General features: G+C 43.3%; 1 protein-coding gene across 2 annotated transcripts; it reads right to left on the bottom strand.

Moving 5' to 3' along the window:
* Positions 1 to 71: 71 nt before the first annotated feature.
* On the bottom strand, positions 72 to 27,594 carry disp3 (dispatched RND transporter family member 3). Of its 2 annotated transcripts, XM_034090264.1 has the most exons (22): positions 27,543 to 27,594; positions 27,223 to 27,313; positions 22,820 to 23,806; positions 22,113 to 22,332; positions 20,959 to 21,095; positions 20,722 to 20,856; positions 16,819 to 16,979; positions 16,509 to 16,648; positions 12,483 to 12,574; positions 12,202 to 12,366; positions 11,186 to 11,347; positions 10,380 to 10,520; positions 10,164 to 10,300; positions 9,890 to 10,059; positions 9,398 to 9,528; positions 8,962 to 9,146; positions 8,742 to 8,868; positions 8,091 to 8,236; positions 7,830 to 7,989; positions 4,805 to 4,918; positions 2,399 to 2,571; positions 72 to 1,780 (listed from the first exon to the last, which is right to left on the bottom strand). In XM_034090264.1, the coding sequence occupies exons 3-22, from the start codon at positions 23,796 to 23,798 to the stop codon at positions 1,424 to 1,426; spliced, it is 4,032 nt and encodes a 1,343-aa protein (XP_033946155.1). In that variant the 5' UTR covers positions 23,799 to 23,806; positions 27,223 to 27,313; positions 27,543 to 27,594; the 3' UTR covers positions 72 to 1,423. The 2 variants fall into 2 exon arrangements, with proteins under 2 accessions (XP_033946155.1, XP_033946154.1); XM_034090263.1 differs by having other exon boundaries at positions 27,223 to 27,575.

Genomic DNA, 27,594 nt, shown 5'->3' on the forward strand with positions numbered 1-27,594 from the left:
TATTTGCATCTTCTTGGGAAAATGACCTTCATATTTCAATCAATGTAAAAGGAACACTGACATTCAAACTCTATCGTATCATCAGTCGTAAATCAGCAGTTTTATTTTCCTTCTGCCGCATAATGAACATGGTGCTGCTGCTTTATTCAAACAACAACACGAGGACTCTCCAGGGCAAAAGTGCTAATGTTTTTAACTCAAAACATTAGTTCTGCTCCCATCTCACTGAATACTAAACGCCTCTGTATGCAGAACTGCTGTCCCGGTGTTTAATGACCCACATGAAACATTCATGCCTGCAATCCAATGTCAAATCTGAGCCGTTTCACATGAATAATTAACGACGGCCAACTGGAGATGTGATCCTGTAGCTCTCCCAGTAGAGAACGAAAGTGACAGGTCTCCGTTCCATAACAATGCAGAAGAAAACGGCACATGCACTTGTTTTATTTGACATTCACAAGTAACACACACACGAAACAAAAAGGACTGTTCTCGCTGCGGTCGAGTCCCTCTCCCTAAGCATTATTGTGGCTTGACAAAGGGCCCTTACCCTCACTGAGGGGCACACTGGAGCGGCGTTGATGGGTGTTTGAGTGCTACTCTAGACTGAGCAGAGTGTGTGTAAGTGAGTGTGTAAGTGAGTGTGTGTAAGTGAGTGTGAGTGTGTAAGTGCAGTGGACGATGTGAGCGTACACCTGAGGAGCTGACAAGAGGTCTCTTTCACTTGGAGCTGATAACGAAAGGAAAGCAGTTTGAGCTCCAAGACATAAACGTGAAGGGAACGGGGTTTTAAGTGTAAGCATCTCTTAAGAGGAAGTGTGTGTGCTGGCAGCATCAAGAGTTCAGTTCACGATGTGTGCGAGCAGCTGACTGAAACATTTACATCACCAAACTGTGCACAGTAAAAACGTGACGAGTACAACTTGTAATCCAGCCACAGCTTTACAAATGTGGCTGTAAAAACATTCAAGAAGGAAATTACAACAAGTGAAAGAAAGGTGATGTGTCACGCTATGAGCGCCGGTCAGCACACGTCAGAGCGCGCTGTCGGTGTTCACAGAACAGTCATCAGCTCTTCACAACTCGATGAGAACTGTGACTCAGCCTCCATTTCCCAATGATCTCTGAATCATCTCCGCCTCCAGGCTGAAGGCCACATGAGATCAAATAAATAACTGATTCATTGAGTCACCCAAGAAAGGTCGACCCGCTTCAGTGAGTCGTTAACACTTATTACATGTGCTCACAATCCACTGGTTAACACAAGATAAAAAGACGCGTTTGGTCATGAGCTTCTAATAAAGGAATCTGACATCGTTGTGCTGTAGAGATCATTTACTGATCTGCTATTCTGAGTGCTTTCGGTGAACAGAGGACTCCCCTGTCTGACATCAGTGTGAGTTGGAGGACGGGTGTGTGTTTAAGTGCTGATTGGTTGCCACGCCGACGCTCCAAACTGTCCCCCCACCCAGCAGATAAACGCTCCCAAGGCGGACACCACCGTCACGGCGAGGCTGGCCTTCAGCACAGCGCCGGGGGTGCGGTTGAAGTGGGGGGGGGCCACCCAGGCCAACATGGCCACAGTCACGGTCAGGGTGAACAAAATGGAGACGGCGGTGTTTAAAGCCACGATCTGGCCAAACTTGGCGAAAGGCACAATGACGCAGAAGAAGAGAGGGACTGTGGAGATCACCGTGGTGACGGCGCTGGACACTATGGCAACGCCCACATGGTTGACTGCCTCCAGGGTCCGCCTCTGCCTCTCGACCCCCGGCTCCTGCAGAGAAAACACAGATTAAAGTACAAGCAGCAAGCGGGGGAGGAAGTATTCAGATCCTTTAATGAAGTGAAAGTACTCGTATAACACTGTAAAAAGAAAAGTACAAACCCTGCATTGGAAATGTTACTTAAGTCAAAGTAAATCACTTTAATCAGCAAAAAAGTACCCAATGGAAGACAAATAGTTCACAGTAAAATAGTAAGTTATCTAAATTGTCATAGATGATAATTCATTATTTCTCAATGACTAGATTTAATAACAAAGCTGACAGTTGGCTGGTTTCATTTATAATGATTTTCTTTTCATAAACGTCTATGTTTTTTTGCAAAAAATCTTAATTTGTAACTAAATATGTAAAATAAATGTAGTGACCTAAAAAATACAATATTACCCTTTGAAATGCAGTTGAGTTGAAGTATAAAGTGGCATGAACAGATAATACTCAAGTACAAGTACCTGATCATTGTAACTAAGTACAGTACTTGAGTAAATGTACTTATTTAATTTCCACCACTGGAAGCGGCTCCTTTTTCTTAATGCGCCTCCAGGATGCTTCTTGCCTTTTTTGTGAACAGAACTTTAACTAATTGCTGAATTGAAAGTACTCTCCCATACCGAGGTATGCCCAGGCGTGGAGGCCATGGTCTCCCCAGCCAGCAGGTACCCCTCCACCAGGTGCAGGCAGTAATCCACGGAAGATCCCACGAGTATGGAGAGAGAAATGGCCTCGACCGCTCCCATCTCCCAGCCCAGCCAATACATGATGGCCACCACCAGACAGATCACTCCTGAGGGAGGACAGACTCTCAGAATTACACATATGATGCAGACCCAGGCCTCGATGTTTCATTTTAAAACCCGTTCCTGAGTGTCTTAACAATTTTCTTTTTCTATACGGTTTTAAGTACCTAAGGTCCTCCCAAAAGATAAGGGAAGTGGCTTTTATCCACTACACTTCCAACATTTTAACCTAACTTTTCAAGCAACTTTTCCCTTTATTTTGATATATCTTTATATATTTGACATGTAAAATATATCTATTAATTGTATTATACTGTTTTATTTCATACTATGTCTTTTTTGCTTTTACTGAGTGGGTTATCTGTTTTCAACTTTTGTTTTATTTTATTGTATTTATACTTTAATTTACCTTTTTGTATGCCATGGAGTAATATGTAAACATGTGTGCTAAAAGGTTTTAACATTTGACTTTGTATTACTTTACTGCAGTGTTGGGAAAGTTCACTTTCTACATGAACTAGTTCAGTTCACAGTTCACACATTTTAAAATGAACTAGTTCAGTTCATAGTTCATAATTCAAAATGTTGAACTAAAGTTCATGGTTTCAAAAATGAACTAATTTATAGTTCATAGTTCTTTTTTCAATACGTTGCTGCGAGCTATTATTTGTCTCCTGTACGATGTTAATGGGCCATTTCAATTTTTACAATATCCTCAGAGGGCCGTACAAGTTATTGACCTCTGCTTAAAAAAACTAAAATCACAGCCCATTCATTTCATTCTGTGCAAAGAAAAAGCAACCTCTTCATCCAGATATCTCACCATGACTCGCGTATGCATGCACGTGCACGGTGTGGCGTGACCACCAAAACAGAAAGATAATTTATGGACACAAGATGTGTGCAAATGTATTTAGTTTCCTATCCATGTGAACATGGTTTAAGTGGGGGGGACCTAACCTCCTCTATGGGGGTCCGGGGGGCATGCTCCCCTGGGAAGATTTGTTGCACTTTGAGAGCAACATTAGGAGATCTATGGACACATCTCTCAACACCCAAACACAACTGTAAGCAGATTTTCTTTTAATTTATGGATATTTGACAAATCACTACCCTTTCAAACTGTATTCTTCTTTATTAATAACTGTCATATAGTATTTTATACCTGTTTACTTTATTCTCTTATTTTTTTTATAACTATAATGATCATATAAAGATGTGCCTTTACCTCACTGGTTGTAGACAAAGCTTCTTATATTCGTTAGCATAGCTAGCAAACCAGATGCTAATGATAACAACACAGTTATTGACTGTCTGATCAGTATGACAGATGAGCAGATCGCCACTGGGCTTTCAACTAAAGACACAGACACGCAGAAACTGCGGCATGTGTATGGACTTATCGGTGCTGCAATTTCTGAAGTGCTGGAGTGGCGTTCTGGTGCTCTCCGTCAGAACTGCAACCCTGTCAGTCGAGACATATACCACGTGATGACACGTTAGGCTCGTGTTGTGTTCAAGGACCCTGACCTTGGCCAGGAAAATCAGGCACTCGCTTGTTTAATTTTGTTGCGGTCTAGATTTCTTTACTTTTTTTATTTTTTGCGTGTGTTTATAAATTACCTCGAGAGCCGTACCAAATTGTCTCGCGGGCCGTATACGGCCGGAGGCCGGAGGTTCCCCACCCCTGCCGTAGAGTCTCACTCTGAGCGAGTGCTGCTCCAGCTGCTCTCGGCTTCGTCCATACTAATTCATTCATTCAATGCTCGCCGGTTCCGCGGTTCCACATTGTTTGTTGTGAGGAGTCTGATATATTTAGTATATTTATATTTTAGTGCGACAGCCAGGGGTGACAGGCGCGTACGCATCACAGGCAGCTTGCTGTTGCCAGATTGGGTGGTTTTCCGCATTATTTTGAAGCCTGTTTACGGTGTGTTTTAACTGGGTTTTCGGCTGAAAGGCATGAAATCTGGCACACTTTTGAACGCCGTTATAATACAGTGCTGAGAATGAACGCACTTTTGAACGCCGTTATACAGCGCTGAGAATGAACGCGTTCTCAATTACGTTCATCTAGCGGAAATACAGTACGTTCAGTTCACGTTCGCCCAAAATATGAACGCGTTCATGAACGATCGTTCATTGAACGCGTTCAGGTACATCACTGCTTTACTGTTTGTCTTATCATACGTGCCAAGTTGTTAAACCACTGTGGGCTGCATCCTGTGCTTTACAAATAAACCTTTATTATCATTGAATATACAACTTCTCATCCCTCACCGACAATGGTTACGAGCACTGGGAGCAGCAGCAGAGGATGTGCTGTGAACACGGACACAGCGGCCACACAGATCACCAGAGACAGCAGCAGACTCCAGAGGGCGCTCTCCACTCCTACACACAATATTATCAGAGTTTCGTTAACAGATTAAATCTTGAAGGTCTCCTATTATACTGTCTTTCATCAATCTATTATAGCTCTCAGATATATACAAACATGTGTCTGAAGTGTTTGGCTCGAAACACCAAACAGGTCATTGCAGCATTACCCATAATCCCCTCTGTTTCAGCCCTGTTTCAAAAGTGCTGATTCTCTGTCTGTTACTTTAGATGAAAATAAGGAGCCCCTCCCCACGCCCCTCTGAGAGAGATTTGGATAAAAAGAACACATGAGGCGCATTCACACTGCGGTACTTTTCCCACAAAGGTTCATGTGAACTTAGTTCATGAGAACTTAAGAGCCGGTACTAAAATTAGTTCATGCGAACCTTTTTACCCTTAACCCTTGTGTTATGTTCACATTTCGCACCCTTTGGTAATATTCGGGTCAAATTGACCCGGGACATATTTCAGGGTTAAAAAAAAATACAGAACTAAATTCAACATGCACAATTCCTTATATATATTGTCTTTAACTCATTCCCCAACAATATAAATGAAATATATGATTAGTTTTTGAAAATACTCTTTGCTAGATCAAATTTAACAATGGAAGTGTCCATCGTTTTTTGTGATAAAAATGTAATTTATGTTAAAGAAAAATACACTGTAATAAAAACTAAGTTTACATTTTGCTCATGCTTTTCTAGGACTAATGTAAATGAAAAAAAATGTCATTAATGTTTATTATTTTTAATCTGTCATATAATAATCAAAGCCCTGAAGGAAATAAAGCAATTTAGCAGCAATTGGAACACAAGAACCACACAGCCAAAAGTATTTGGCTGTGAAATATAGAGAGAATGAAACATCCATATAAATTACATAGAACAGATATAAACACAAAGCAAATAAAAACAATTAACAGTCACTATTCATAAAATACAGTATATCCGAAAACTATATTGATGAAGTGACGCTGCAGAACATCATGTGAGTCAATGGGCAATTCCGTTTAGGAAACACATGATGTACAGAACTTCTTTGTGTGTATAGCACAGATGTACTTGTTGCAGTTGCTGCATGTAGTCTGTGTCTTGGAGTCCTTTGAGGGTCCACAGACCTCACAGCTGACTGTAGGGGTCTTCTGGCTGTGGGGGTCCTTCAGCCGCTGGCTGTGGGGGTCTTCCAGCAGCTGGCTCTGAGTCAAATTAATCTTCCAATTTGCTGTCAAATTCTGAGTTTACCTCCACATTATCCTCATCTTCAGAAATGTCTTCCTGTCCCACTTCACCGTGTTCTTCTAATGCATTCCACTAACTCTCATCCATTATTAGCTCCAAGGCTCTGAGCAGAATATCTTTTGGCCATTTTGTTGGTAGATAATTGTAGTTCTGCACTACACTGTTACTACACTGAGGTTATGTCTCTGCGTAGTCCCTCCTCCGGCGTGCAGGTGCGAGGGGGGGCAGAGTGAGAAAATGTAAAATGTTTATACATTTCGGGAAGATCTAAAATGTTTAGGATAGTTTTGTGTACACACTACAAAGGGTAAAGATCAAGGGAAAACAGGATCAAACAGCTTCTCTATGCATACAAGTGTGTGTGTGTGTGTGTGTGTGTGTGTGTGTGTGTGTGTGTGTGTGTGTGTGTGTGTGTGTGTGTGTGTGTGTGTGTGTGTCTTTAGTGTGTTTTTCTCTGTCTGTCTGTCCTGGTATTGTATCCGGGTCAAATTGACCCGAACCTCTTATGAAGGACATAAATGCGGGTGGGCATTTTTTCATAAGTGGAAAAAAATAAAAACAATTCCACATGTCCTTCACAATAAATAAGCCCCGGCCATTGAGTTTCAGGTTGAACGAAAATATCCTTGTATTTTTTTGTATTCATTGAAAATGGAAATCGGGTCAATTTGACCCGAACATCACACAAGGGTTAAGAGCGGCTCTTTTGTGAGAAAAGAGCTATATTTCTGATTGGCTGGGCAGATTGCAAACCACGCCCCGTAAAACTCCCAAAAAGTTTTGGGAAGCCGCCATTTTATTATCCTAGCATTAGCATTATTAGCATTAGCCCAGCGCAGAAACGCAGAGAGACTAATTTATGGCAACACAAAATAAAACATGGGAGCGGTGGAGATGAGGAGGTGTCGGCGTTCTGGCGATTTACTCGGAAGGCTTCAGTAGAAGCTGCTGGGACTCCCAGCAGCTTCTACTGAAGCCAGTCCCCAATTCCGGGGACTTCCGGCCGTGGACTTTGGGCGGCAGTATACGCCGTGAAGCAGTTTGCGGCCTGCCAGTAAACCCAAAGCAGAAGAAGAAGAAGTGACGTCAGCGGCTTCATTTGCCTAATCCATCCCCAGGGACTTTTTCTGGTGTGAACGCGATCTGTACTTAGTTCATGAGAACTAAAGAGTTCGCATGAACCTTTGTGGGAAAAGTACCGCAGTGTGAACGCGCCTAATGGAGCTCTAGGAGGAGATTCAGGTGATAGGGGGGGGGGGGGGGGTTGCTGATTGGCTAATGGTTACACAAGCCAAAAAATCGTTATGACATCATCAAGTGGCCAAAATCTGATCAGCTCATTTTCAGACAGGTTTTTATATAAATGGATCAGGACAAAAAGAGAGAGAATCTTTTTTCCTGAAACTTTCAGAGTCTCTTTCAACAGAGGGGACACATGTTGATGTAGAAGAGACATGGAGAAGAGGGGACACGTGTTGATGTAGAAGAGACATGGAGAAGAGGGGACACGTGTTGATGTAGAAGAGACATGAAGAAGAGGGGACACGTGTTGATGTAGAAGAGACATGAAGAAGAGGGGACACGTGTTGATGTAGAAGAGACATGAAGAAGTGGATTTTGCATAATAGGTGACCTTTAAATCTTAAGTTTTCAGAACAGAAACACGTATTTTTGTCACTCGCCTATGATTTCCATGAAGATCTGCTTCCAGTGCTCGCAGGTCTGGAAACCCCGTTGCAGAGCGGAGGATTGTGGGAGAGAGGCGAGCTGCTCCTGGATGAAGGTCTCCCACTGAAGGAAGTCGGAGTAGGTCTGAAAGGAGGACTTGCCCTTGTATGTGGTCTGGGGATGAGAGAGAGGTCGAGTTAAAGGCATGAAAGTGAAATTCAAACGTGCCGCTCTGTGGTGCAGGAACATGACAAGCTGGAGATGAAGAGACTCACGGACTCAAAGGCCATGGACAGCCAGCGGACCTTTCCTCCGTGCAGCCCCACCGCCCCGTGGGAGAGCTGCCCCGGGAGCAGGTTGGGCTGCGGGAGGGAGAGACACTCAGGGTGGAGCAGAGGCAGCACAGAAGACAGCTTGTTACCTGAGGGGGACAGGACATTACACATTGTCAAGAATGTTGTGTAATAGTTTACCGGGATCTTGCTTTGGATTTGAGTATTTTTACAGCAAGTCTACCAAGTCAAGTCTTTCATAGTGTCTAAAATAAAGTTTAAGGGTTTATTTGACTGATTATTTCACAATTATTCTGTATCATTATCATTTCTTAATTCATTTATAAAAAATAAATGAATTAAGAAATGATAATGATACAGAATAAGGTATTTGGTTTTATAAAATCCCCGTGAGATTGCAGAAGTTTACACTTTTTTCCAAGCTATAGTGCAAAAGCCCAAAATATTCAATTTCCTATTAAAAATCATTAAGAAAAAGCAGCACATATGAATATCTGAGTGGGAAGCAGTGCAGGAAGTGCCCTTTGGCTCAAACAAGGGATAACGGTAAACGGGACTGATCCTTTTTTTAATGAAATGTGTGTGTGTGTGCGTGCGTGCGTGCGTGCGTGTGTGTGTGTGTGTGAGTGTTACCTGAAGGTAAACACTGCGCTCCCCCAGGCTTCACGAGTTGTGTGTTTGCACTTATAGCTTTACAGATTTTGCAAAGATGCTCCATTTCCTGGAACACATCGAAGTCTGGATCCAATATGATGCTGCCCTTTGAAGAGATGTAAACACCGCGTCAGCCACACGAGACTATTCACACATCGAGCTCTGATTCATTCCTGTCGATTATTAAGATGAGCCTCACCATATCTCCGATCACGTGGTTGTCCCTGCGCTCGGTTCGGTTGACTCCCAGGATGCCGAACACAACGAACACCATGGCCCCGGTGTCCACCAGAGGGCGCACCGCCGGGCGGCCACATGCCCCCCCACTGCAAGGGTTGAACCCAAGCGTTTTGGATGACTTCATCTTGGCAGCAGACGAGGGATCTTTGAAAATAGAACCAGAGGGAAAATCTCTAGTTATACGGTGTAAAAATATCTCTATAGCTGCAATTCTGTGGGGAAATCCTCCCGTGGGTTGAGAACGTGCCACTTTAAGAAGCAATGTTTGAAAGAAGATGTGTATATCACTATTATTAGGACTCAGTGTGAGGGAAAAAATACATTTCAGCAGTGTGACACATGCTCTAAGGAGACAGCTTTCTTGGAGGACTGCTTTCTGAGACTTGCTTGCTCACCGCTGGGAACAGGAAGATAAAAGGATCCCTGCGTGGGTCCATCAGGCCCAAAACTGATGCCACAGCCGGGCGGGTTGACACACACTCGGCTGGGATGAGGTCTCAGGTGGCGCTGCGCAAAGTACAATCTCCTGAGATAGGAAAAGCAGGGCTGAAAATATACCTCAACAGCACAACAATGGACAGATACATTTTTCTGCAGAGCAACTTCGGCGCACAACACATCTATTTAAAGGGTCCAACAAGTAGCTCAGTTGGTAGATGAAGTGAGGCTGGGTCCCCATGCAGAGGACCCAGGTTCGAATCCAGCCTGGGACCATTTGCTGCGTGTCATCCCCTCTGACTCCCACTCTCAATACGTTCACTTGTCTTAGATAAAGGCACTTGTTGCCCAAATACAAATAACCTAACTAACTTTTCAAAACTACTACAATTCAAAAGTCATTACAGCTCATCTACTTATACTGAGATGTCTTTCCTTGGAGTCTTCACCTGCTGCTCTGCTGCACAGACGTCGCCACATAAAAGGAAAACTCTGGGCTCCAGCCGTGCCGGGGTTCACACGAGGTGGATGTGATCATCCAGCTGGGGTACGGGTGGTACACATGGGAAACACACACTGTCATTCTGCTGGTGTAATTGCCGCGGGGCTGATTATAAGCCTATTCAGATGAAACAAGATTAGTTATAAGCCGCTTCAGAGCCACATGTGGCAGCACGGAGACATTATCTCCGTCATATACTCATTACATGTTTGCTCTCTCACCTGAAATGATGACACCTGTTCATGCTCTGTGCTGCACAGTGTCCACGGGGAGGGGGTGCTGGTGTTGAGGGAGAAGCGGTAAAGGGTTGCAGAGGAGACGTGGTCCAACTTGGATATGAACACTGTGAGTAAAAAGTCTAAACAACAGAACAAAGTCAAACATTTCAGAATACTGAGAGAGGTTTGAAATAAAGAGGAACCATGTATTATTCATACCTGTTTGGTTGGTGTTTGAATTTGGTTTGACTGAGGTCCGATGAGCATTGGAGGTGGATGTGCTCGGGTGCTGCTGATGTGTGGAGAACTTAAAGGAGGAAGTGTGTGTGTACAGAGGATGGGGCTTTTCCATGAACACACCTGCAGGACACAGCAGGATTATTAGATATGCAAAAGGGCCATTTGTATATTAATTACTAAGCCCCTGTTATCTTGAAATCTTGAAGAAATAGTTATTTTTCTAACATGCCTGCAGGTGAACAAAGAGTAAAAAAAAAGTCCCGATGGATTAAAGTAAATGGGTTCACACAGTTCATAAAACAATTTTTCAAAACCCTTATTGTCATATGCACTCTAGCTACAGCATAGTTGTGGCAATGAACATGTCCCAAGCTCCACCATCAGTGGAACATACCATGAGCAGTACTTAAGACCTACAAATATATAAGAAGGTAAGTTAGTGCAATAAAAAAATCGTGCAAATGTGCGATTGTTTCTGTAGAAGTGTTTCAAATATTAAAGTTTCAGACATCTGGATAAATGAGACTTGGATTATGCTGCACCAGTTGTGTGAGAATATTTATTTTAGATATGTTGCTATGGTTCTGCTGCTGTTAGACATGGCACTCATTTACTTACATCTACCGAAACTAGTCTAATGTATCGTATTCGTCGACGACTGTAGAGGCACGTCAGACAAACCAAGCCTTCTTGTAAGATTGAAGGTAACAGAAGGTGAGTCATTGATGTACAAATGGTCCCTTTAAGGGTGAAGTATCCCTTTACCTGAGGAGCAGGACACTCACCTGAGCACATGGGGCAGGAGATGCCCTGCCCGCTGAGGTTGCTCCTCAGAGCCAGCAGAGTCTGGAGGTTTGTGTCCCGGCGGAAGAGGAGGGGGGCGTGAGTGGCCGGCCTCAGGAAACAGCAGCAGCCGGCAGATAAGAGCAGAACCAGGAGGAAGACACCTGGGCGACAGGAAGACAGATGATAGCAGAGGGGAGGGGCAGATAGAGCAGCTGTGAGACCGATCAGGAGCAACGATCAATTACGGTCACTCCGTAAAAGAGGGAGGATGAATGGGGGAGAGGTGTTTGCTCTTCCTCTGGCGGAAGTGCCTCAGGCTGGACAAGAAAGGGCTGGATGTCTGTTTGTGTTCACGCCTTCCATTTTAATGTGAAAATAAGTGTCTTTAAGTTCCATGTATCTTTTAGCACTTATTTGTTCTGGATGCTTCTCATACAATAGCAATAAAGATATTGACTTGATGAGCCGAGGAACAAAATACAACTCCCTGATATTTTCTAGTTTTCTTTAGAATATATTGCCTTGTCAAAAAAGTGAGTCCTGAGTTTTTCTAATCCTCTCTCAGCAGAAGCCTCCACTTCAGTGTCACTATCTGTGTTCTGAAGGTGTTTACAAAGGGATGTGTTGACATCAATTACAGTCTTGTTTATGGAGATTTTTATCATTTAAAACATGCAGAAAAAAAGATAATTTTTACGTCTGCTGAAAGTATTTTATGACTTATAAAGGGAAACACAAAAATAAAAATAATTCACATTACATTTAATTTAGCTGATGCTTGTATCCAAAGCCTCTTACAATAAGTGTGATAAAGTCACACACTCAGAACATTAGCTTTAAATAAGCCATGCCCGTAATGATTCTCAATTGAACTAACTCTTTCAACTACTACCACTTGTTATTTACGTGTAGGTGCAACGTCTGCAGCCAAGGTGTTCAGTGTGTAGACCTTCAGCAGTCCTGATTGGTCTCCGTTGATTTCTTTTGGAGCGAGACCATGGATATCAAACCTCACCTAGAACGGCTTTCCGCCGCTCCACCGCTGGCTCTGCCGCCAAGTGCTTCAGGGCCCATCGGAGGTTAGTGCTCACCACGCCCACGTGCTGCTGCCCCGGAGCGAACGGAGGTGTCTCCACCGACAGGGACAGAATGGATGCATCACCGTCTGTGTCACAGGAGCCTGGCCCGAGACAAAGACAGAAGACTTTGAGGTGCTTTGACAGAAGTGTTTTACAACCACTCGTTCCCTTTCCCATCCCCCATGATTGTCTCGGTGCTCGGAGATAATCATCTCACCTGGCTCCATCTCCACCGACAGAAGCGCCACATCGTCGTCCTCGTCTGACAAAGGACTGTGGCTCGCTGACAGTCCTGAAAACAGCTTCCAGCTTCAGAGGGGAGGAGGCGGCTTAGAGCAGAGACAGCTGCAGACAGTACACTGTGTTCTCGCACAGCATGCACACATCATGTCTGACACCAAAGTTAAAGGTCACCTATTGTTAGTCTCTTCTACATCAACATGTGTCCCCTCTTCTTCATGTCTCTTCTACATCAACATGTGTCCCCTCTTCTTCATGTCTCTTCTACATCAACATGTGTCTCCTCTTCTTCATGTCTCTTCTACATCAACATGTGTCCCCTCTTCTTCATGTCTCTTCTACATCAACATGTGTCCCCTCTTCTTCATGTCTCTTCTACATCAACATGTGTCCCCTCTTCTTCATGTCTCTTCTACATCAACATGTGTCCCCTCTTCTTCATGTCTCTTCTACATCAACATGTGTCCCCTCTTCTTCATGTCTCTTCTACATCAACATGTGTCCCCTCTTCTTCCATGTCTCTTCTACATCAACACGTGTCCCCTCTTCTTCATGTCTCTTCTACATCAACATGTGTCCTCCTCTTCTTCATGTCTCTTCTACATCAACATGTGTCCCCTCTTCTTCATGTCTCTTCTACATCAACATGTGTCCCCTCTTCTTCATGTCTCTTCTACATCAACATGTGTCCCCTCTTCTTCATGTCTCTTCTACATCAACATGTGTCCCCTCTTCTTCATGTCTCTTCTACATCAACATGTGTCCCCTCTTCTTCATGTCTCTTCTACATCAACATGTGTCCCCTCTTCTTCAGTCTCTTCTACATCAACATGTGTCCCCTCTTCTTCATGTCTCTTCTACATCAACATGTGTCCCCTCTTCTTCATGTCTCTTCTACATCAACATGTGTCCCCTCTTCTTCACGTCTCTTCTACATCAACATGTGTCCCCTCTTCTTCACGTCTCTTCTACATCAACATGTGTCCCCTCTTCTTCATGTCTCTTCTACATCAACATGTGTCCCCTCTTCTTCATGTCTCTTCTACATCAACATGTGTCCCCTCTTCTTCATGTCTCTTCTACATCAACATGTGTCCCCTCTTCTTCACGTCTCTTCTACATCAACATGTGTCCCCTCTTCTTCATGTCTCTTCTACATCAACATGTGTCCCCTCTTCTTCATGTCTCTTCTACATCAACATGTGTCCCCTCTTCTTCATGTCTCTTCTACATCAACATGTGTCCCCTCTTCTTCATGTCTTTCTACATCAACATGTGTCCCCTCTTCTCCATGTCTCTTCTACATCAACATGTGTCCCCTCTTCTTCATGTCTCCTCTACATCAACATGTGTCCCCTCTTCTTCATGTCTCTTCTACATCAACATGTGTCCCCTCTTCTTCAGGTCTCTTCTACATCAACATGTGTCCCCTCTTCTTCATGTCTCTTCTACATCAACATGTGTCCCCTCTTCTTCACGTCTCTTCTACATCAACATGTGTCCCCTCTTCTTCACGTCTCTTCTACATCAACATGTGTCCCCTCTTCTTCATGTCTCTTCTACATCAACATGTGTCCCCTCTTCTTCACGTCTCTTCTACATCAACATGTGTCCCCTCTTCTTCATGTCTCTTCTACATCAACATGTGTCCCCTCTTCTTCATGTCTCTTCTACATCAACATGTGTCCCCTCTTCTTCATGTCTTTTATACATCAACATGTGTCCCCTCTTCTTCATGTCTCCTCTACATCAACATGTGTCCCCTCTTCTTCATGTCTCCTCTACATCAACATGTGTCCCCTCTTCTTCACGTCTCTTCTACATCAACATGTGTCCCCTCTTCTTCATGTATTTTCTACATCAACATGTGTCCCCTCTTCTTCATGTCTCCTCTACATCAACATGTGTCCCCTCTTCTTCATGTCTCTTCTACATCAACATGTGTCCCCTCTTCTTCATGTCTCTTCTACATCAACACGTGTCCCCACTTCTTCATGTCTCTTCTACATCAACAGGTGTCCCCTCTTCTTCATGTCTCTTCTACATCAACATGTGTCCCCTCTTCTTCATGTCTCTTCTACATCAACATGTGTCCCCTCTTCTTCATGTCTCTTCTACATCAACATGTGTCTCCTCTTCTTCATGTCTCTTCTACATCAACATGTGTCCCCTCTTCTTCATGTCTCTTCTACATCAACATGTGTCCCCTCTTCTTCATGTCTCTTCTACATCAACATGTGTCCCCTCTTCTTCATGTCTCTTCTACATCAACATGTGTCCCCTCTTCTTCACGTCTCTTCTACATCAACATGTGTCCCCTCTTCTTCATGTCTCTTCTACATCAACATGTGTCCCCTCTTCTCATGTCTCTTCTACATCAACATGTGTCCCCTCTTCTTCACGTCTCTTCTACATCAACATGTGTCCCCTCTTCTTCACGTCTCTTCTACATCAACATGTGTCCCCTCTTCTTCACGTCTTTTCTACATCAACATGTGTCCCCTCTTCTTCATGTCTCCTCTACATCAACATGTGTCCCCTCTTCTTCATGTCTCTTCTACATCAACATGTGTCCCCTCTTCTTCACGTCTCTTCTACATCAACATGTGTCCCCTCTTCTTCACGTATTTTCTACATCAACATGTGTCCCCTCTTCTTCATGTCTCTCTACATCAACATGTGTCCCCTCTTCTTCATGTCTCTTCTACATCAACATGTTTCCCCCTCTTCTTCATGTCTTTTCTACATCAACATGTGTCCCTCCTTCTCCATGTCTCTTCTACATCAACATGTGTCCCCTCTTCTTCATGTCTCCTCTACATCAACATGTGTCCCCTCTTCTTCATGTCTTTCTACATCAACATGTGTCCCCTCTTCTCCATGTCTCTTCTACATCAACATGTGTCCCCTCTTCTTCACGTCTCTTCTACATCAACATGTGTCCCCTCTTCTTCATGTCTTTTCTACATCAACATGTGTCCCCTCTTCTCCATGTCTCTTCTACATCAACATGTGTCCCCTCTTCTTCATGTCTCCTCTACATCAACATGTGTCCCCTCTTCTTCATGTCTCTTCTACATCAACATGTGTCCCCTCTTCTTCATGTCTTTTCTACATCAACATGTGTCCCCTCTTCTCCATGTCTCTTCTACAATCAACATGTGTCCCCTCTTCTTCACGTCTCTTCTACATCAACATGTGTCCCCTCTTCTCCATGTCTCTTCTACATCAACATGTGTCCCCCTCTTCTCCATGTCTCTTCTACATCAACATGTTGTCCCCTCTTCTTCATGTCTCCTTCTACATCAACATGTGTCCCCTCTTCTCCATGTCTCTTCTACATCAAACATGTGTCCCCTCTTCTCCATGTCTCTTCTACATCAACATGTGTCCCCTCTTCTTCATGTCTCTTCTACATCAACATGTGTCCCCTCTTCTCCATGTCTCTTCTACATCAACATGTGTCCCCTCTTCTTCATGTCTCTTCTACATCAACATGTGTCCCCTCTTCTTCATGTCCTTCTACATCAACATGTGTCCCCTCTGTGGAAAGAGACTCTGAAAGTTTCAGGAAAAAAGATTCTCTCTCTTTTTGTCCTGATCCATTTCTATAAAACCTGTCTGAAAATGAGCTGATCAGATTTTGGCCACTTTATGATGTCATAACGATTGTTGTCTTGTGTAACCATTAGCCAATCAGCAACCAAGGTAACCCCCCCCCCCCCCCTTATCACCTGAGTCTCCTCCTAGAGCTCCATTGTGTTCTTTCTAACCAAATGTCTCTCAGAGGGACGTGGGGAGGGGCTCCTTATTTTCATCTAAAGTAACAGACAGAGAATCAGCACTTTGGAAACAGGGCTGAAACAGAGGGGATTATGGGTAATGCTGCAATGATCTGTTTGGTGTTTGGAGCCAATCAGACACATGTTTGTATATATCTGAGAGCTGTAATATGTTGATGAAAACAGTATAATAGGAGACCTTTAAGGGAGCAACATCTCACCAATTCAACCAGGCGTGTTCCTGAGGCTCCACCACCTCAGTCCAGATGCACAGGGCGGCGGGCATCAGGGCGGAGACCCAGAGCCAGCAGCAGCTCACAATGAGGGCCATGAATAAGCCGAAGTCATGCACGGCCGGGATCTAAGTGTCAGTTAAACGAAGAGCAGTGTAAAGGACCTTGAAACATTTAATTTGTGCCTATCGTGTGAAAAGGCCTGTCTGCTGAGAGAGGCAGTTCTGTTCATCCATAGCAGGGGAGTCATTTATACTCCCTGTGCTGATCCTATTAACGTCCTTCTCCTCTAGAATACCTGAGAGAAAGTGTTGGCAGCGTAGGCAGCGGCGGTAGTGAAGGAGGTGAGGAAAGTAGCGCGGCCGGCTGTTTTAATTGTGTAGATCATTCTCTGCTGCGGCTGACGCAGATGGGAAGCCTGTCGGAAGGTGCTGATGAACACGAATACATCATCCACCCCTGAGCAACAAGAGAAAAGGAAAGCCTCGTGACATTTCATCCGTAATGTACCGAAAAAGAAAAAAAACGATGTCAATGTTTTTTTAAATGTTTAGATTGACATTTTGAAAAACAATTTTTTTTACTTTTTAGCTTATAAGATTAAACTCTCATGTTTAAAGATGTATAGTCTTTGCACTTCACAAATATAGAACTATTCCTTCCTATTGTCTTCGTGTTCCCCCTTACTTTGGTGTTAACGGTCTAATCTGCTATTACATTAACACAAAAACCATTAATCATCACCAAATGTCATTCAACACCCTTTCAAACTACAAATATTGTATCAGAATACTGGTATACATGAAAAACTGCAGTAAATAATATAGAAAGAATAGACACTGAACATGTATTGTGTGTGCATGGTGTGATCCATGTGGGGGGATGGGCACATAAGAGCGGGAAATGTATCAAATTGTTCTGTTGTGTGTGCCAGGTGTGATTCACATGGGGGGATTGGGCACATAAGGGGGGGGGACACATCTAGAGTATGTGTGTGTGTGTGTGTTGTGTGTGTGTGTGTGTGCGTGCGTGCGTGCGTGCGTGCGTGCGTGCGTGTGTGTGTGTGTTATCTGATCAGATGGTTGCTAATTCCCTTTTCTTTATGGTGGTCATTTTTGACGGGAACACCATGGGTGTTACAAAGTTGACTAAGCAATCCACATGTCAATGAAAGTGGTGATCAACAATTTGATATCATAAAGCCTTAATGCAACTCGAATGTAAAACAGAAAAAGTGATGATTGATGAAAGTAGTAAAGCGGTCAGATTTGACCCGAAGACAACAGGAGGGTTAGGGCCCCATTACACTTTCTGGGGTTTTCTCTTTCCTGCAGTGTTATATATGTGTTATGCATGTAAAGGGTCTGCCAAGGCTAAAGTCCCTCCAGAGGGAGTTTCTCTCCCAGACAGAAGGTGAAAAGAGGTGCTGCAGCAAAATAAAGAGCTTTTTGAACATTAAAGCATGTTATCGTGTCACAGTAGAGCAGGGGTGTCAAACTCAAGGCCCGGGGGTCAAATCCGGCCCGCGACTTCATTTTATGTGGCCCCACAAGTGCTTGCAAAGAATATAATATGTTTGTTATACGGTTACATGGCGATTTACAGAAGCATAAACTACATGTCCCACAATGCATCTCAGATTTGACTTTTTTTCTTCTAAATATGCCTTTTTTCTCACAATTTCTCTTGAATTTTTTTTCAAAATGTTACTTTTTTAATTTATTTTGCTTTTCTTTTTAAATCATTTGACATTCTCACTGAAGAGACTTGCAATTATTTGCCCTAGACTTCTGCTTTCAGACGTAGTTAATTCTGAAGTTATTACCCTATCTGATAATAATCCAATGCAGAGGCAATCATGTAATAAAATGTACACCACCCCAAATTGATCATGTTGTTGATATTGCTACAGATGCGCTGCGAATAAAATTAGACACTGTTGCTCCTTTGAAAAAGAAGAAAATAAAACAACATAGATTAGCTCCATGGCATAATGCCGAAACCAGCAAAATAAAGCAAAAGTCGAGACAACTTGAAAGGATATGGCGTTCCACTAAGCTTGAAGAATCTCGTTTAATTTGGCATATTACTCTCAATGAATATAAGAAAGCACTGCGTAAAGCGAGAGCAGCCTACTACTCTTCATTAATAGATGAGAATAAGAATAATGCAAGATTTCTTTTCAGCACTGTAGCCAGGCTGACAGAGAGCCACAGCTCGATTGAGCCTTCTATTCCCATAGCACTCAGTAGTAATGATTTTATGTGCTTTTTTAACGATAAAATGTTTACTCTTAGAAACAAAATTAATGACCTCTTGCCTTTGACCAGTATAGTGTTATCAACAGCTCCGGGAAACGTAAGTTCTAATATTACACTAAATAGTAAACTAGAATGCTTTTCAGCCATAAACCTTGAACAATTAAATTAAATGATTCTCTCTTTTAAACCATCAACGTGCATGTTAGACCCAATTCCAACTAAGCTGTTGAAGGAAGTTTTTCCATTAATTAGCACTTCTTTATTAAATATTATGAATATGTCTTTATTATCAGGCTATGTTCCACAATCATTCAAAGTAGCAGTGATAAAACCGCTTCTTAAAAAGCACAACCTCGAACCAGAGGTTTTAGCCAACTATAGACCTATTTCTAATCTTCCATTCCTCTCAAAAATTCTTGAGAAAGCGGTTGCAAAACAGCTGTGTGATTACTTAAAAAACAATGATTTATTTGAAGATTTTCAGTCTTAAAAAACAATGATTTATTTGAAGATTTCAGTCTGGCTTTAGAACACATCATAGCACAGAGACAGCTCTGGTTAAAGTCACAAATGACATTCTAATAGCCTCAGACAAGGGACTTGTCTCTATTCTTGTTTTGCTCGATCTCAGTGCTGCATTTGATACTATTGACCATGATATCTTATTGCAAAGACTAGAGCACTTAGTTGGCATAAAGGGAACTGCTTTAGGTCCTATCTATCTGAACGCTCTCAGTTTGTACCGTTTGTACGTGTCAACGATGAATCTTCCACGCAAACCAAAGTTAGCCATGGAGTGCCACAGGGCTCAGTGCTCGGACCTATTTTGTTCACATTATATATGCTTCCGTTAGGCAATATTATAAGGAATCATTCTGTAAACTTTCATTGTTATGCGGATGATACTCAACTATATTTATCAATCAAGCCTGATGAAATTAATCATCTAAATAAAATTCAAGACTGCCTCAAGGACTTAAAAACATGGATAACCTTACATTTTTTTATGTTAAACACGACCACAACTGAAGTTATTGTACTTGGCCCGAAGAATCTACGAAACAAATTATCTAAGGATATACTAACTATGGATGGCATTAATTTGGCCTCCAGTGAGACTGTAAGGAATCTTGGTGAATTTGATCAGGATTTATCCTTTAACGCCCACATAAAATCAAATTCAAAGACCGCCTACTTCCATCTACGTAACATTGCAAAAATCAGGCATATCTTGCCTCAAAACGATGCATAGAAACTAGTCCATGCATTTGTTACTTCTAGGCTGGATTATTGTAACTCCTTATTATCAGGGTGTACCAAGAAGTCAGTCAAGTCGCTTCAGCTGATTCAAAATTCTGCGGCTCGTGTACTAACCAGAGTTAGGAAAAGTGACCACATTACTCCTGTTCTGGCTGCCTTACACTGGCTCCCTATAGAACACAGGATAGAATTTAAAATTCTTCTTCTCGCCTACAAAGCCCTTAATGGGCAGGCGCCATCTTACCTTAAAGAACTCATTATACCCTACTGTCCTACTAGGGCATTGCGTTCCAAGAATGCAGGGTTGTTGGTTGTCCCTAGAATCTCTAAAAGTACAATGGGAGCCAGAGCCTTTTCTTATCAAGCTCCACATTTGTGGAATCAGCTTCCAGTTTGTGTTCGGGCGGCAGACACCCTATCCGTTTTTAAGAGTGCGCTTAAGACCTTCCTTTTTGATAAAGCTTATAGTTAGGGCTGATTAGATTCAGCCCCTAGTTTTGCTGATATAGGCTTAGTCTGTCGGGGGACATCTTACAACCGGCCCTTTGAGTGTGTGAATGTGAATGTGGCCCGTGATGAAATTAAGTTTGACACCCCTGCCGTAGAGGCACTAAATACAAATATGAAACTAAAAATGAGCAGAATAGGGTCTGTTTAAATATGTTTCTTTTTTCCCTTACCAATCCCAATAATAACAAAAGCTGCAACTCCATTGAGAATGCCCAGGTACCTCACGCCAAAAACAACATGGTACAAGAAAAGAGCCATCAGGCAGCTCAGTCCAATGCTGGCGAGTCCAAAGAAAGTCAGAAACACTACAGAGACAAGAAGGAGCTTGTTAACATTCATATGATATCAAAGGACCAAACAAAAGGAAACATGAATGAAAGTGGATTAAAGAGCAGGTCCTACTGTACCAGAAAAGGAGGTGAGGACATAGACGAGCACAGTAATGCAGGCTCCACTGATGACAGCCAGCATCATGTCGTTGTGAAAGGTGTGTCTCACCTCATCATCAAACAGCTCCGTGCCCCCGTACAGCACCTTCACCTGGCTGGGGCAGCAGATACAAAATAACATCACATTTTGTTTCTTATTTACAAACATCTCTTATGGTTTTAATTTTCCTTTACATGATCTTCAATGCATATCAAGTAGAAAGGGTGCATGTTGTGAATTAAACTTAGGAGCCGGAGCTGCAATGAGGTAACTTAACGGGATTTAACGTGTAAGGATAACACATTTTTTCTGTTTCATATACGGCAGGGGTGTCAAACTCAAGGCCCGGGGGCCAAATCCGGCCCGTGACTTCATTTTCTGTGGCCCCACAAGAGCTTACAAAGAATATAATATGTTTATTATACGGTTACATGGCGATTTACAGAAGCATGTTGCCCATAAACTACATGTCCCACAATGCATCTCAAATTTGACTTTTTTCTCAAAATTTGACTTTTTTTCCAAAGTGTTACTTTTTTTTCACTTATGTTTTTTGATTTTGACTTTTTTTCCAGAATGTGGCTTTTCTTTTTAAACCATTTTTATGACATTCTCACTGAACAGACTTGCAATTATTTGCCCTAGAATTCTGCTTTCAGACGTAGTATTATTACCCTATCTGCTAATAGTTCCAATGCAGAGGCAATCATGTAATATAATACATTATTTATATTATTAAATATTTATTAAATATTTATGTATTTTTATATAGTCTTAAAGTCACAACCGGCCCTTTAAGTGCAACCATAATGTGAATGTGGCCCGAGATGAAATTGAGTTTGACACCCCTGACAAAGTATGGGAGCCTACTCTTTTGTGTTGGGAAAGACTTTAAAAATACCTCAGTACATCTCCAGCATTCCCCGCTTCACCCACATGTATGCCCCCTTTCTTTTTTACTAATAATTAACGTTCAAACACAAGAAAGTGCATTTGTTTATATTCTACCAGAAAACCTCAACTGTAGGTCACAAAGGGCAGATTTAATAAAAAATAAAAATACAAAAGTGACTGAAAAGGCAGCGAAATGAACCCTGAAAGGATGGATGATGTACTATGATTCCCTCCTGACCTGGTAGACTGCTTGGCCAGGATGTCTGCGTACTGAACCACAAAGTCTTTGAAGCGTGACCTCTGCTCGTGAGCTCGGTCCTGCAGGGAGTAGAAGGAAGGGAGAGGAGCCCCGAAGTGGATCTCACTGCGTAAGAGAGAGGAGGAGAGACGCTCAGGAGACAGACTCTCATCCACGTACCAGTAGAACTGTGGGTGGGTGATGGCCAGACTCAGAGACCCTGGAGGGAATACAAACACAGGATATGTTAGGACGACTTTTTATATTATATTTCCGTTTTCGTTTTTTATTACTGCCGAATTTTATTCCATATATGATTCCATTTTATTTCTATGTAAACACTGCTATATTTTACGATATTTTTTACTATATTTTAGATAGATAGTTCTCTATCTATGTTTTTTATTTTATTTTTTACTTTTATGTATGCACCACGACATCAAGTCAAATGCCTGCATGTCAACCTAGAAAGAAGTAGAAAGTACAGGTATTTTAAAATGTAAGAAGTAAAAGTAAAAAGTCAGCAGAAAAACAAGTAGTGGAGTAAAGTACTGATACCAGAAACATGTACTTAAGTACAGTAACGAAGTATTTGTACTCCACTACTTCCCACCTCTGATGTAGGGAGATAAAGACCACCTATCTGGTAATAAACCTGTTTCTGATTCTGATTTCTTCACACTTGAAATCTGTTCAATTGGACCCACCTTGAACATCAGCAAGATCAGGGCCCATGCCATCGTAGTAGATCTTGCCTCCTCTCTCACTGGGGTACAGGTAGGACAGGAGGGAGCTGGGGGGGGAGCAGTAGGAGGGTCCCAGTGGCAGATCCCTCAGCATCTCCAGAGGCTTCCAGCAGAACTGATGAAACTGAGGGTGCTGCATGAGCAGGCGCTCCACATGGTGAATGGTCTGCAGGCGTTCAGGAGAGAAGATGTTCAGGTCTCCCTCGCCTTGAGCCACAAACACCAGCTCGATCCTCCACCGGGCCTGGCTCTGCAGGTAGTAATTGGGAGCGAACCTGCGCCTCCTGATGAGAGTCATATTTCCATCCTGTGATCTCTCCGCCTCCTCCTCGGCTGTTTGATTTGAGTCTTTGTGCTTCCCCGTTTCATCCTGACCCATATCACGCACTGTGCTTGGATCTGTGCTCACAGCGGATCCTCTACTCTGATCAGCTGCTGCCTGTGAAAGCACTTTTTGAGGAGCGGGGGAGCTGACGCCCTCATTATGCGTCCTGTTGAACACGTCCTGTCCCCTCAGCCTCTCCAGCAGGAGCTCCATCAGGGCCTCCGACTCGCTGTCCTCTGCGTCCCGCCGACGTCTGTCCCATGACCCCAGCTGAGTCTTTACAGCGATGGCGAGGGCGTCGAAGCGCTCTGCAGAGAAGTGGCTGTGAACCTCAAAGGCACTGTAGGACAGGTCTATGTCCAGAGGAGGGCAGTAGAGGAGCATGTAGGCAAACAGGGCGCAGGGTAGTGACACAACTACCCCTAACACCACTCCACTGGCCCAGGGCTGAGTGTACACCCACCCCACTGCCCTCCACAGTCCGCACTCCTCCCCAGAGAAGCACCTCCGACCTGCTGCGTGTTCTACTCCATCTTCTTCCTCCTGCTCCTCCTCCTCATCTTCCTCGCCTCCCCAGCTGGTCTGAAACAGCAGCGGCTCATCCTCCACATCCATGCTGGCACCTGTCAAGGACACATAACACCACTTTATCCTCACTCACTAAACCAACACCCTCTTTCCATCTTCGGAGGAGAACACATCGGACGTTTGAACTCCAGGATGAAGGACACAAGTGAATGCATCAGACAGACTGAAGGACAAGATAACTTCCAGAAGTTGCACTAAGCGAGCAAGGACGTGAGAATTGCGTTTGTCCTCAAGCAGCTGTTGACAAAGGGCTCACATTCGCCGATAATTGAGGAGGGGAGACCTTTTCTTCTCAGAAGGGCTTCGAAGAGAAAATGGCCTGCTTTAGGATGCTGATCACAGTTTGGGGGCGAGACAGGCTAAAGATGTGATTTACTTCTTCTCTCTGTCAGCGTGTGCAAGCCGTTATCACCCGGAGAGGAGCTGCTGGTGGCTTTACATATCAACAGCCGCCGTGTCTTAAAATCAAATCATCTCACATGTCTAATTACCGACAAGAAGAGCGAGTGGTGGATTAAGAGAGGGTGTCTCCTGTGACGGGCAGTCTTTGAATAGTAGTGTCAATAGGTGGCACTACTTTCCCACAAGATACTGCCATTTGCATTCAAGTGGCAGTGAGCCCACTAAATGCAGACATTTATTTATTCTCCTTAGAGCCGAGGCTTTAAGGTCAGCCAGGTACGACAGGGAATCTTGATTATGTGTGAAAGATAGCCGCGCTGGAGTTGAAGTGAAAATCCATCAAAAAAAAGGAGACCTTACAAACGGTCGATATTTGTACAAATGATAAAAACTGCTCGAGTTGGAAAGCGGGGAAGGACCCTGAAGCTATAAATAAACAAGAGGCTGGTGGATTTATGAGATTTGTGTTTGTGCTTTTTCACCGAGACTGGCTTTATTTCATAGTAGAGCCAAAGGAAAAACGTGTTTGCGTCTGCTGGAGAAAAGTCACCACCAAAGTTCACTACGAATGGAGGAAGTCAACATTGATACCAGCGTTACTTGTATTTCTATACTTTTTGAGATAGACATTGATAAAAGAACTTAAACGCCAGCTTTCTCACGTATGCTTATGGAGATGTAAGCTACATTTGAGTTAGTTGAGATTAAAAGCAAACTGTTTAATACACTGCGGGGGAAAAACGACTCTTGGGCCAATCGTTTTAATTTCCACAACGTTTCTTTTATGAATCGCCATGTCATCGCGCTGCAGAGACAAGGACACCAGTGCACCTTTTAATGGGAGAGCGGCACACCGACATCTGCCCACACACTGCGAATGTGAACGTGCTATTTCAGAAGACAAATCCATTTGTGGTGTCGGGAGGTTCGGCGCTAAAGTGTGCAAACATGGTCATCACTGTGCTTTGTACGTCTACAATAACACGGGAATCGTTTTTCTTCAATGTTATCGCCCGTAACTTGGTGGCATCATTTGGTCATCAGCATGCATCATGGGCTGATATTTCAAAATGAGCGTAATTATGTTGTTTTCTGTATTGCTTTCATGAGAGATACTTTTCCTTTCTCGAATGTTTTTCTGCCCAAACAATTATGTGGCAAAACCAGGGAGAAATATTGGATGTAATTGATGTAATTCCACATTTAGAGTACATGAAATGGAATCCAGCTCTGGTTTAAATACCCTTATTGTAATCCTGTTACATGTCATCATCTCTGCCTCTCCAGCTTTGTTTGGATGATGGCGCTCTCACCAACAGAGGATGAGAGGAGGCAAGCACACGAGAACAGAAATGTGACGAGGAGAGGAAAGAAAAGCCTGGGGAATGACATCAAACAAACAACCATCAGATATCTGCTTTTCGGCTGTTTAATATTCAAATGGGAAATCTAATTGAGAGGGCTACGGGCACATCTCCATTTCTGTCAGTCTCCACATCAAACCGGCTGATTAGTGGTGCCGATGTCAAAGTGTGACAGTTTGAGGACCTCATTAGAGACTGATGTGCAGACTTAGTGCCCATTAGACATTAGGGCAGACTGTGTGCAGCATGCTAACCTTACTGTGCACCTTGCATGCAGGTACAGTGAACGGTAACCACAGTGCCTTCAGGACACATGCTTTTCTCTCTTTATGAGTCTTCACATCCACGAACATTGCCCCTCGCACGATAATTATGAGCGGTGTGCAGCGGAGCCTGCTATGACTAATGTGTTTACAAGCTCCCAAGCTATTTTGTCTGCAAAGAACACGAGTACAAAGTCAGTTTAAACCCTGTGCAGGTGTGGATAAAAAAGAGTGTAATTTGGCATCCTTGGAACAAGCGCTGCCTCCCTCGTGGCTCAGTCTATATTAGGGGGCTGTGTGTTTTCGTTGTCTATAATGCCGTTTTAAGCTGCGTGAAAGATACAGGCCTCAAGTGCATTGCAGCTCATGAGGTGTACACAGCTTGTGTGAATCCAAGATGTAAGACTTCATCTAGAACTTTCTGTGTCGCTTTCTCTATTGAATATGTGAACAGAAGTGTTGCCATCTGTACCTGCCTTCTTTTCAGCAGTATGTGCTGTGCTGCGCAGGGCGATATGTGTTGAGCCCGTCGGAGCAACAGAAGGGTGAAACTCCACTGGAGCTGGTTTTCTTGTGTGTTTTATCTCCCATAAAGGCGCACAGAAGCAGCCTGTCAGCCCTTTTACCCTTCACTTCATCTCTGGATTGCATCTGGTGTTTGAAGAGGGAGCTCTGAGCAATCTGCGATCCTCACACACTTCACCTGTAATCCTCTCTCTCTCTCATCCCCGCTTTGCCTCACTCTCCTGCCCCTTTCTCCCCTCCAATGTCTCTGTCTTTTATCTCCGTGTCTCTGCCTTTCCCACAAAAGGTGAGATGGGTAACCTTCATTATTGACAGCAGCTAAAAATAACCCCACCCTCCTCAGTTGTATCTCCTCTCTCATCCAATATGGATATCACATGCTACCTGCACACACATTCAGCAAGGTGTAAACCACCTCATTCATTTCACCACTCGTCTGTATGAATATCTCCTCATGCTTGAGTGCTCAGCAGGGTGTTGATAGCGGACGTGCCTTCTACGCACTGGGAATCTGGAGTCTTCAAGACAAACTCTCGAGATCTATTTTTTTCATTGTCTACTGAGAAGCATCCTGAGGCTGTACCGTGCTATCTCTCACACTCCCCTGAATACCATATTGTAAATAAGCTACAGTGATGATATTTTCTTTTTCTCATAAAGACAAGATATTCAAACACATAAGAAGACTAATTTATCTGCTTGTACTCCACAGATATGAGGACTTTTCGTTGATTTATTAAAGCTTATTGAATCAATATTTGGATTTTTCCTAGCATTACAGTACCTTGATTTCTTTACAGTTTCCCTTCAGCAATTAATACTTGCTGTCTGTAAATCAGGCCCGAACCCATGCGTCCCTATTAACGCACATGCTTGCAACACCGAGGATGGTCTTACCTGATGAGAAGAGAATTACAGGTGAAGCGTTCAGGCCTGCAGGGTCCACTTGAAAGGTGCTGAACTTGTGCTCTGCAATTTCATCTCTGCTCTGGTGTGGAAGAGAAAAAACTGCTTTATTGTCATAGTTAATAACTCTTCAAGAAAGAGACACACCAAGGGAACCCCAAATGGAAAATGACAAACTAATCCATCCCGCCCCCCAAACACACTATAGGAATCCTGTAATCTCGGCAGTTAATAATGTGTTGTTTTCCTCTCCTTTTATGCTCCCCTTTCCTTTCTCTCTCGCTTCTGTGCACCCTCCCCTCCTCTCTTACCCGGTTGTCCAGGCGACAGAGTCATTGAGAGACATTTCCTCCTAGAAGCTCC

Source organism: Pseudochaenichthys georgianus, chromosome 9 (assembly GCF_902827115.2).
Source record: "Pseudochaenichthys georgianus chromosome 9, fPseGeo1.2, whole genome shotgun sequence".
NCBI lineage: Eukaryota > Metazoa > Chordata > Actinopteri > Perciformes > Channichthyidae > Pseudochaenichthys > Pseudochaenichthys georgianus.

Coding starts and splice junctions, on each gene's coding strand:
- disp3 (XM_034090264.1), bottom strand. CDS start 23,798: ATGGATGTGGAGGATGAGCCGCTGCTGTTTCAGACCAGCTGGGGAGGC. Junction 12,575..16,508: donor GAACACGCCTGGTTGAATTG/GTGAGATGTTGC, acceptor TCCCCTCTGAAG/CTGGAAGCTGTTTTCAGGAC. Junction 9,529..9,889: donor TCTGTGCAGCAGAGCAGCAG/GTGAAGACTCCA, acceptor TTCCTATCTCAG/GAGATTGTACTTTGCGCAGC.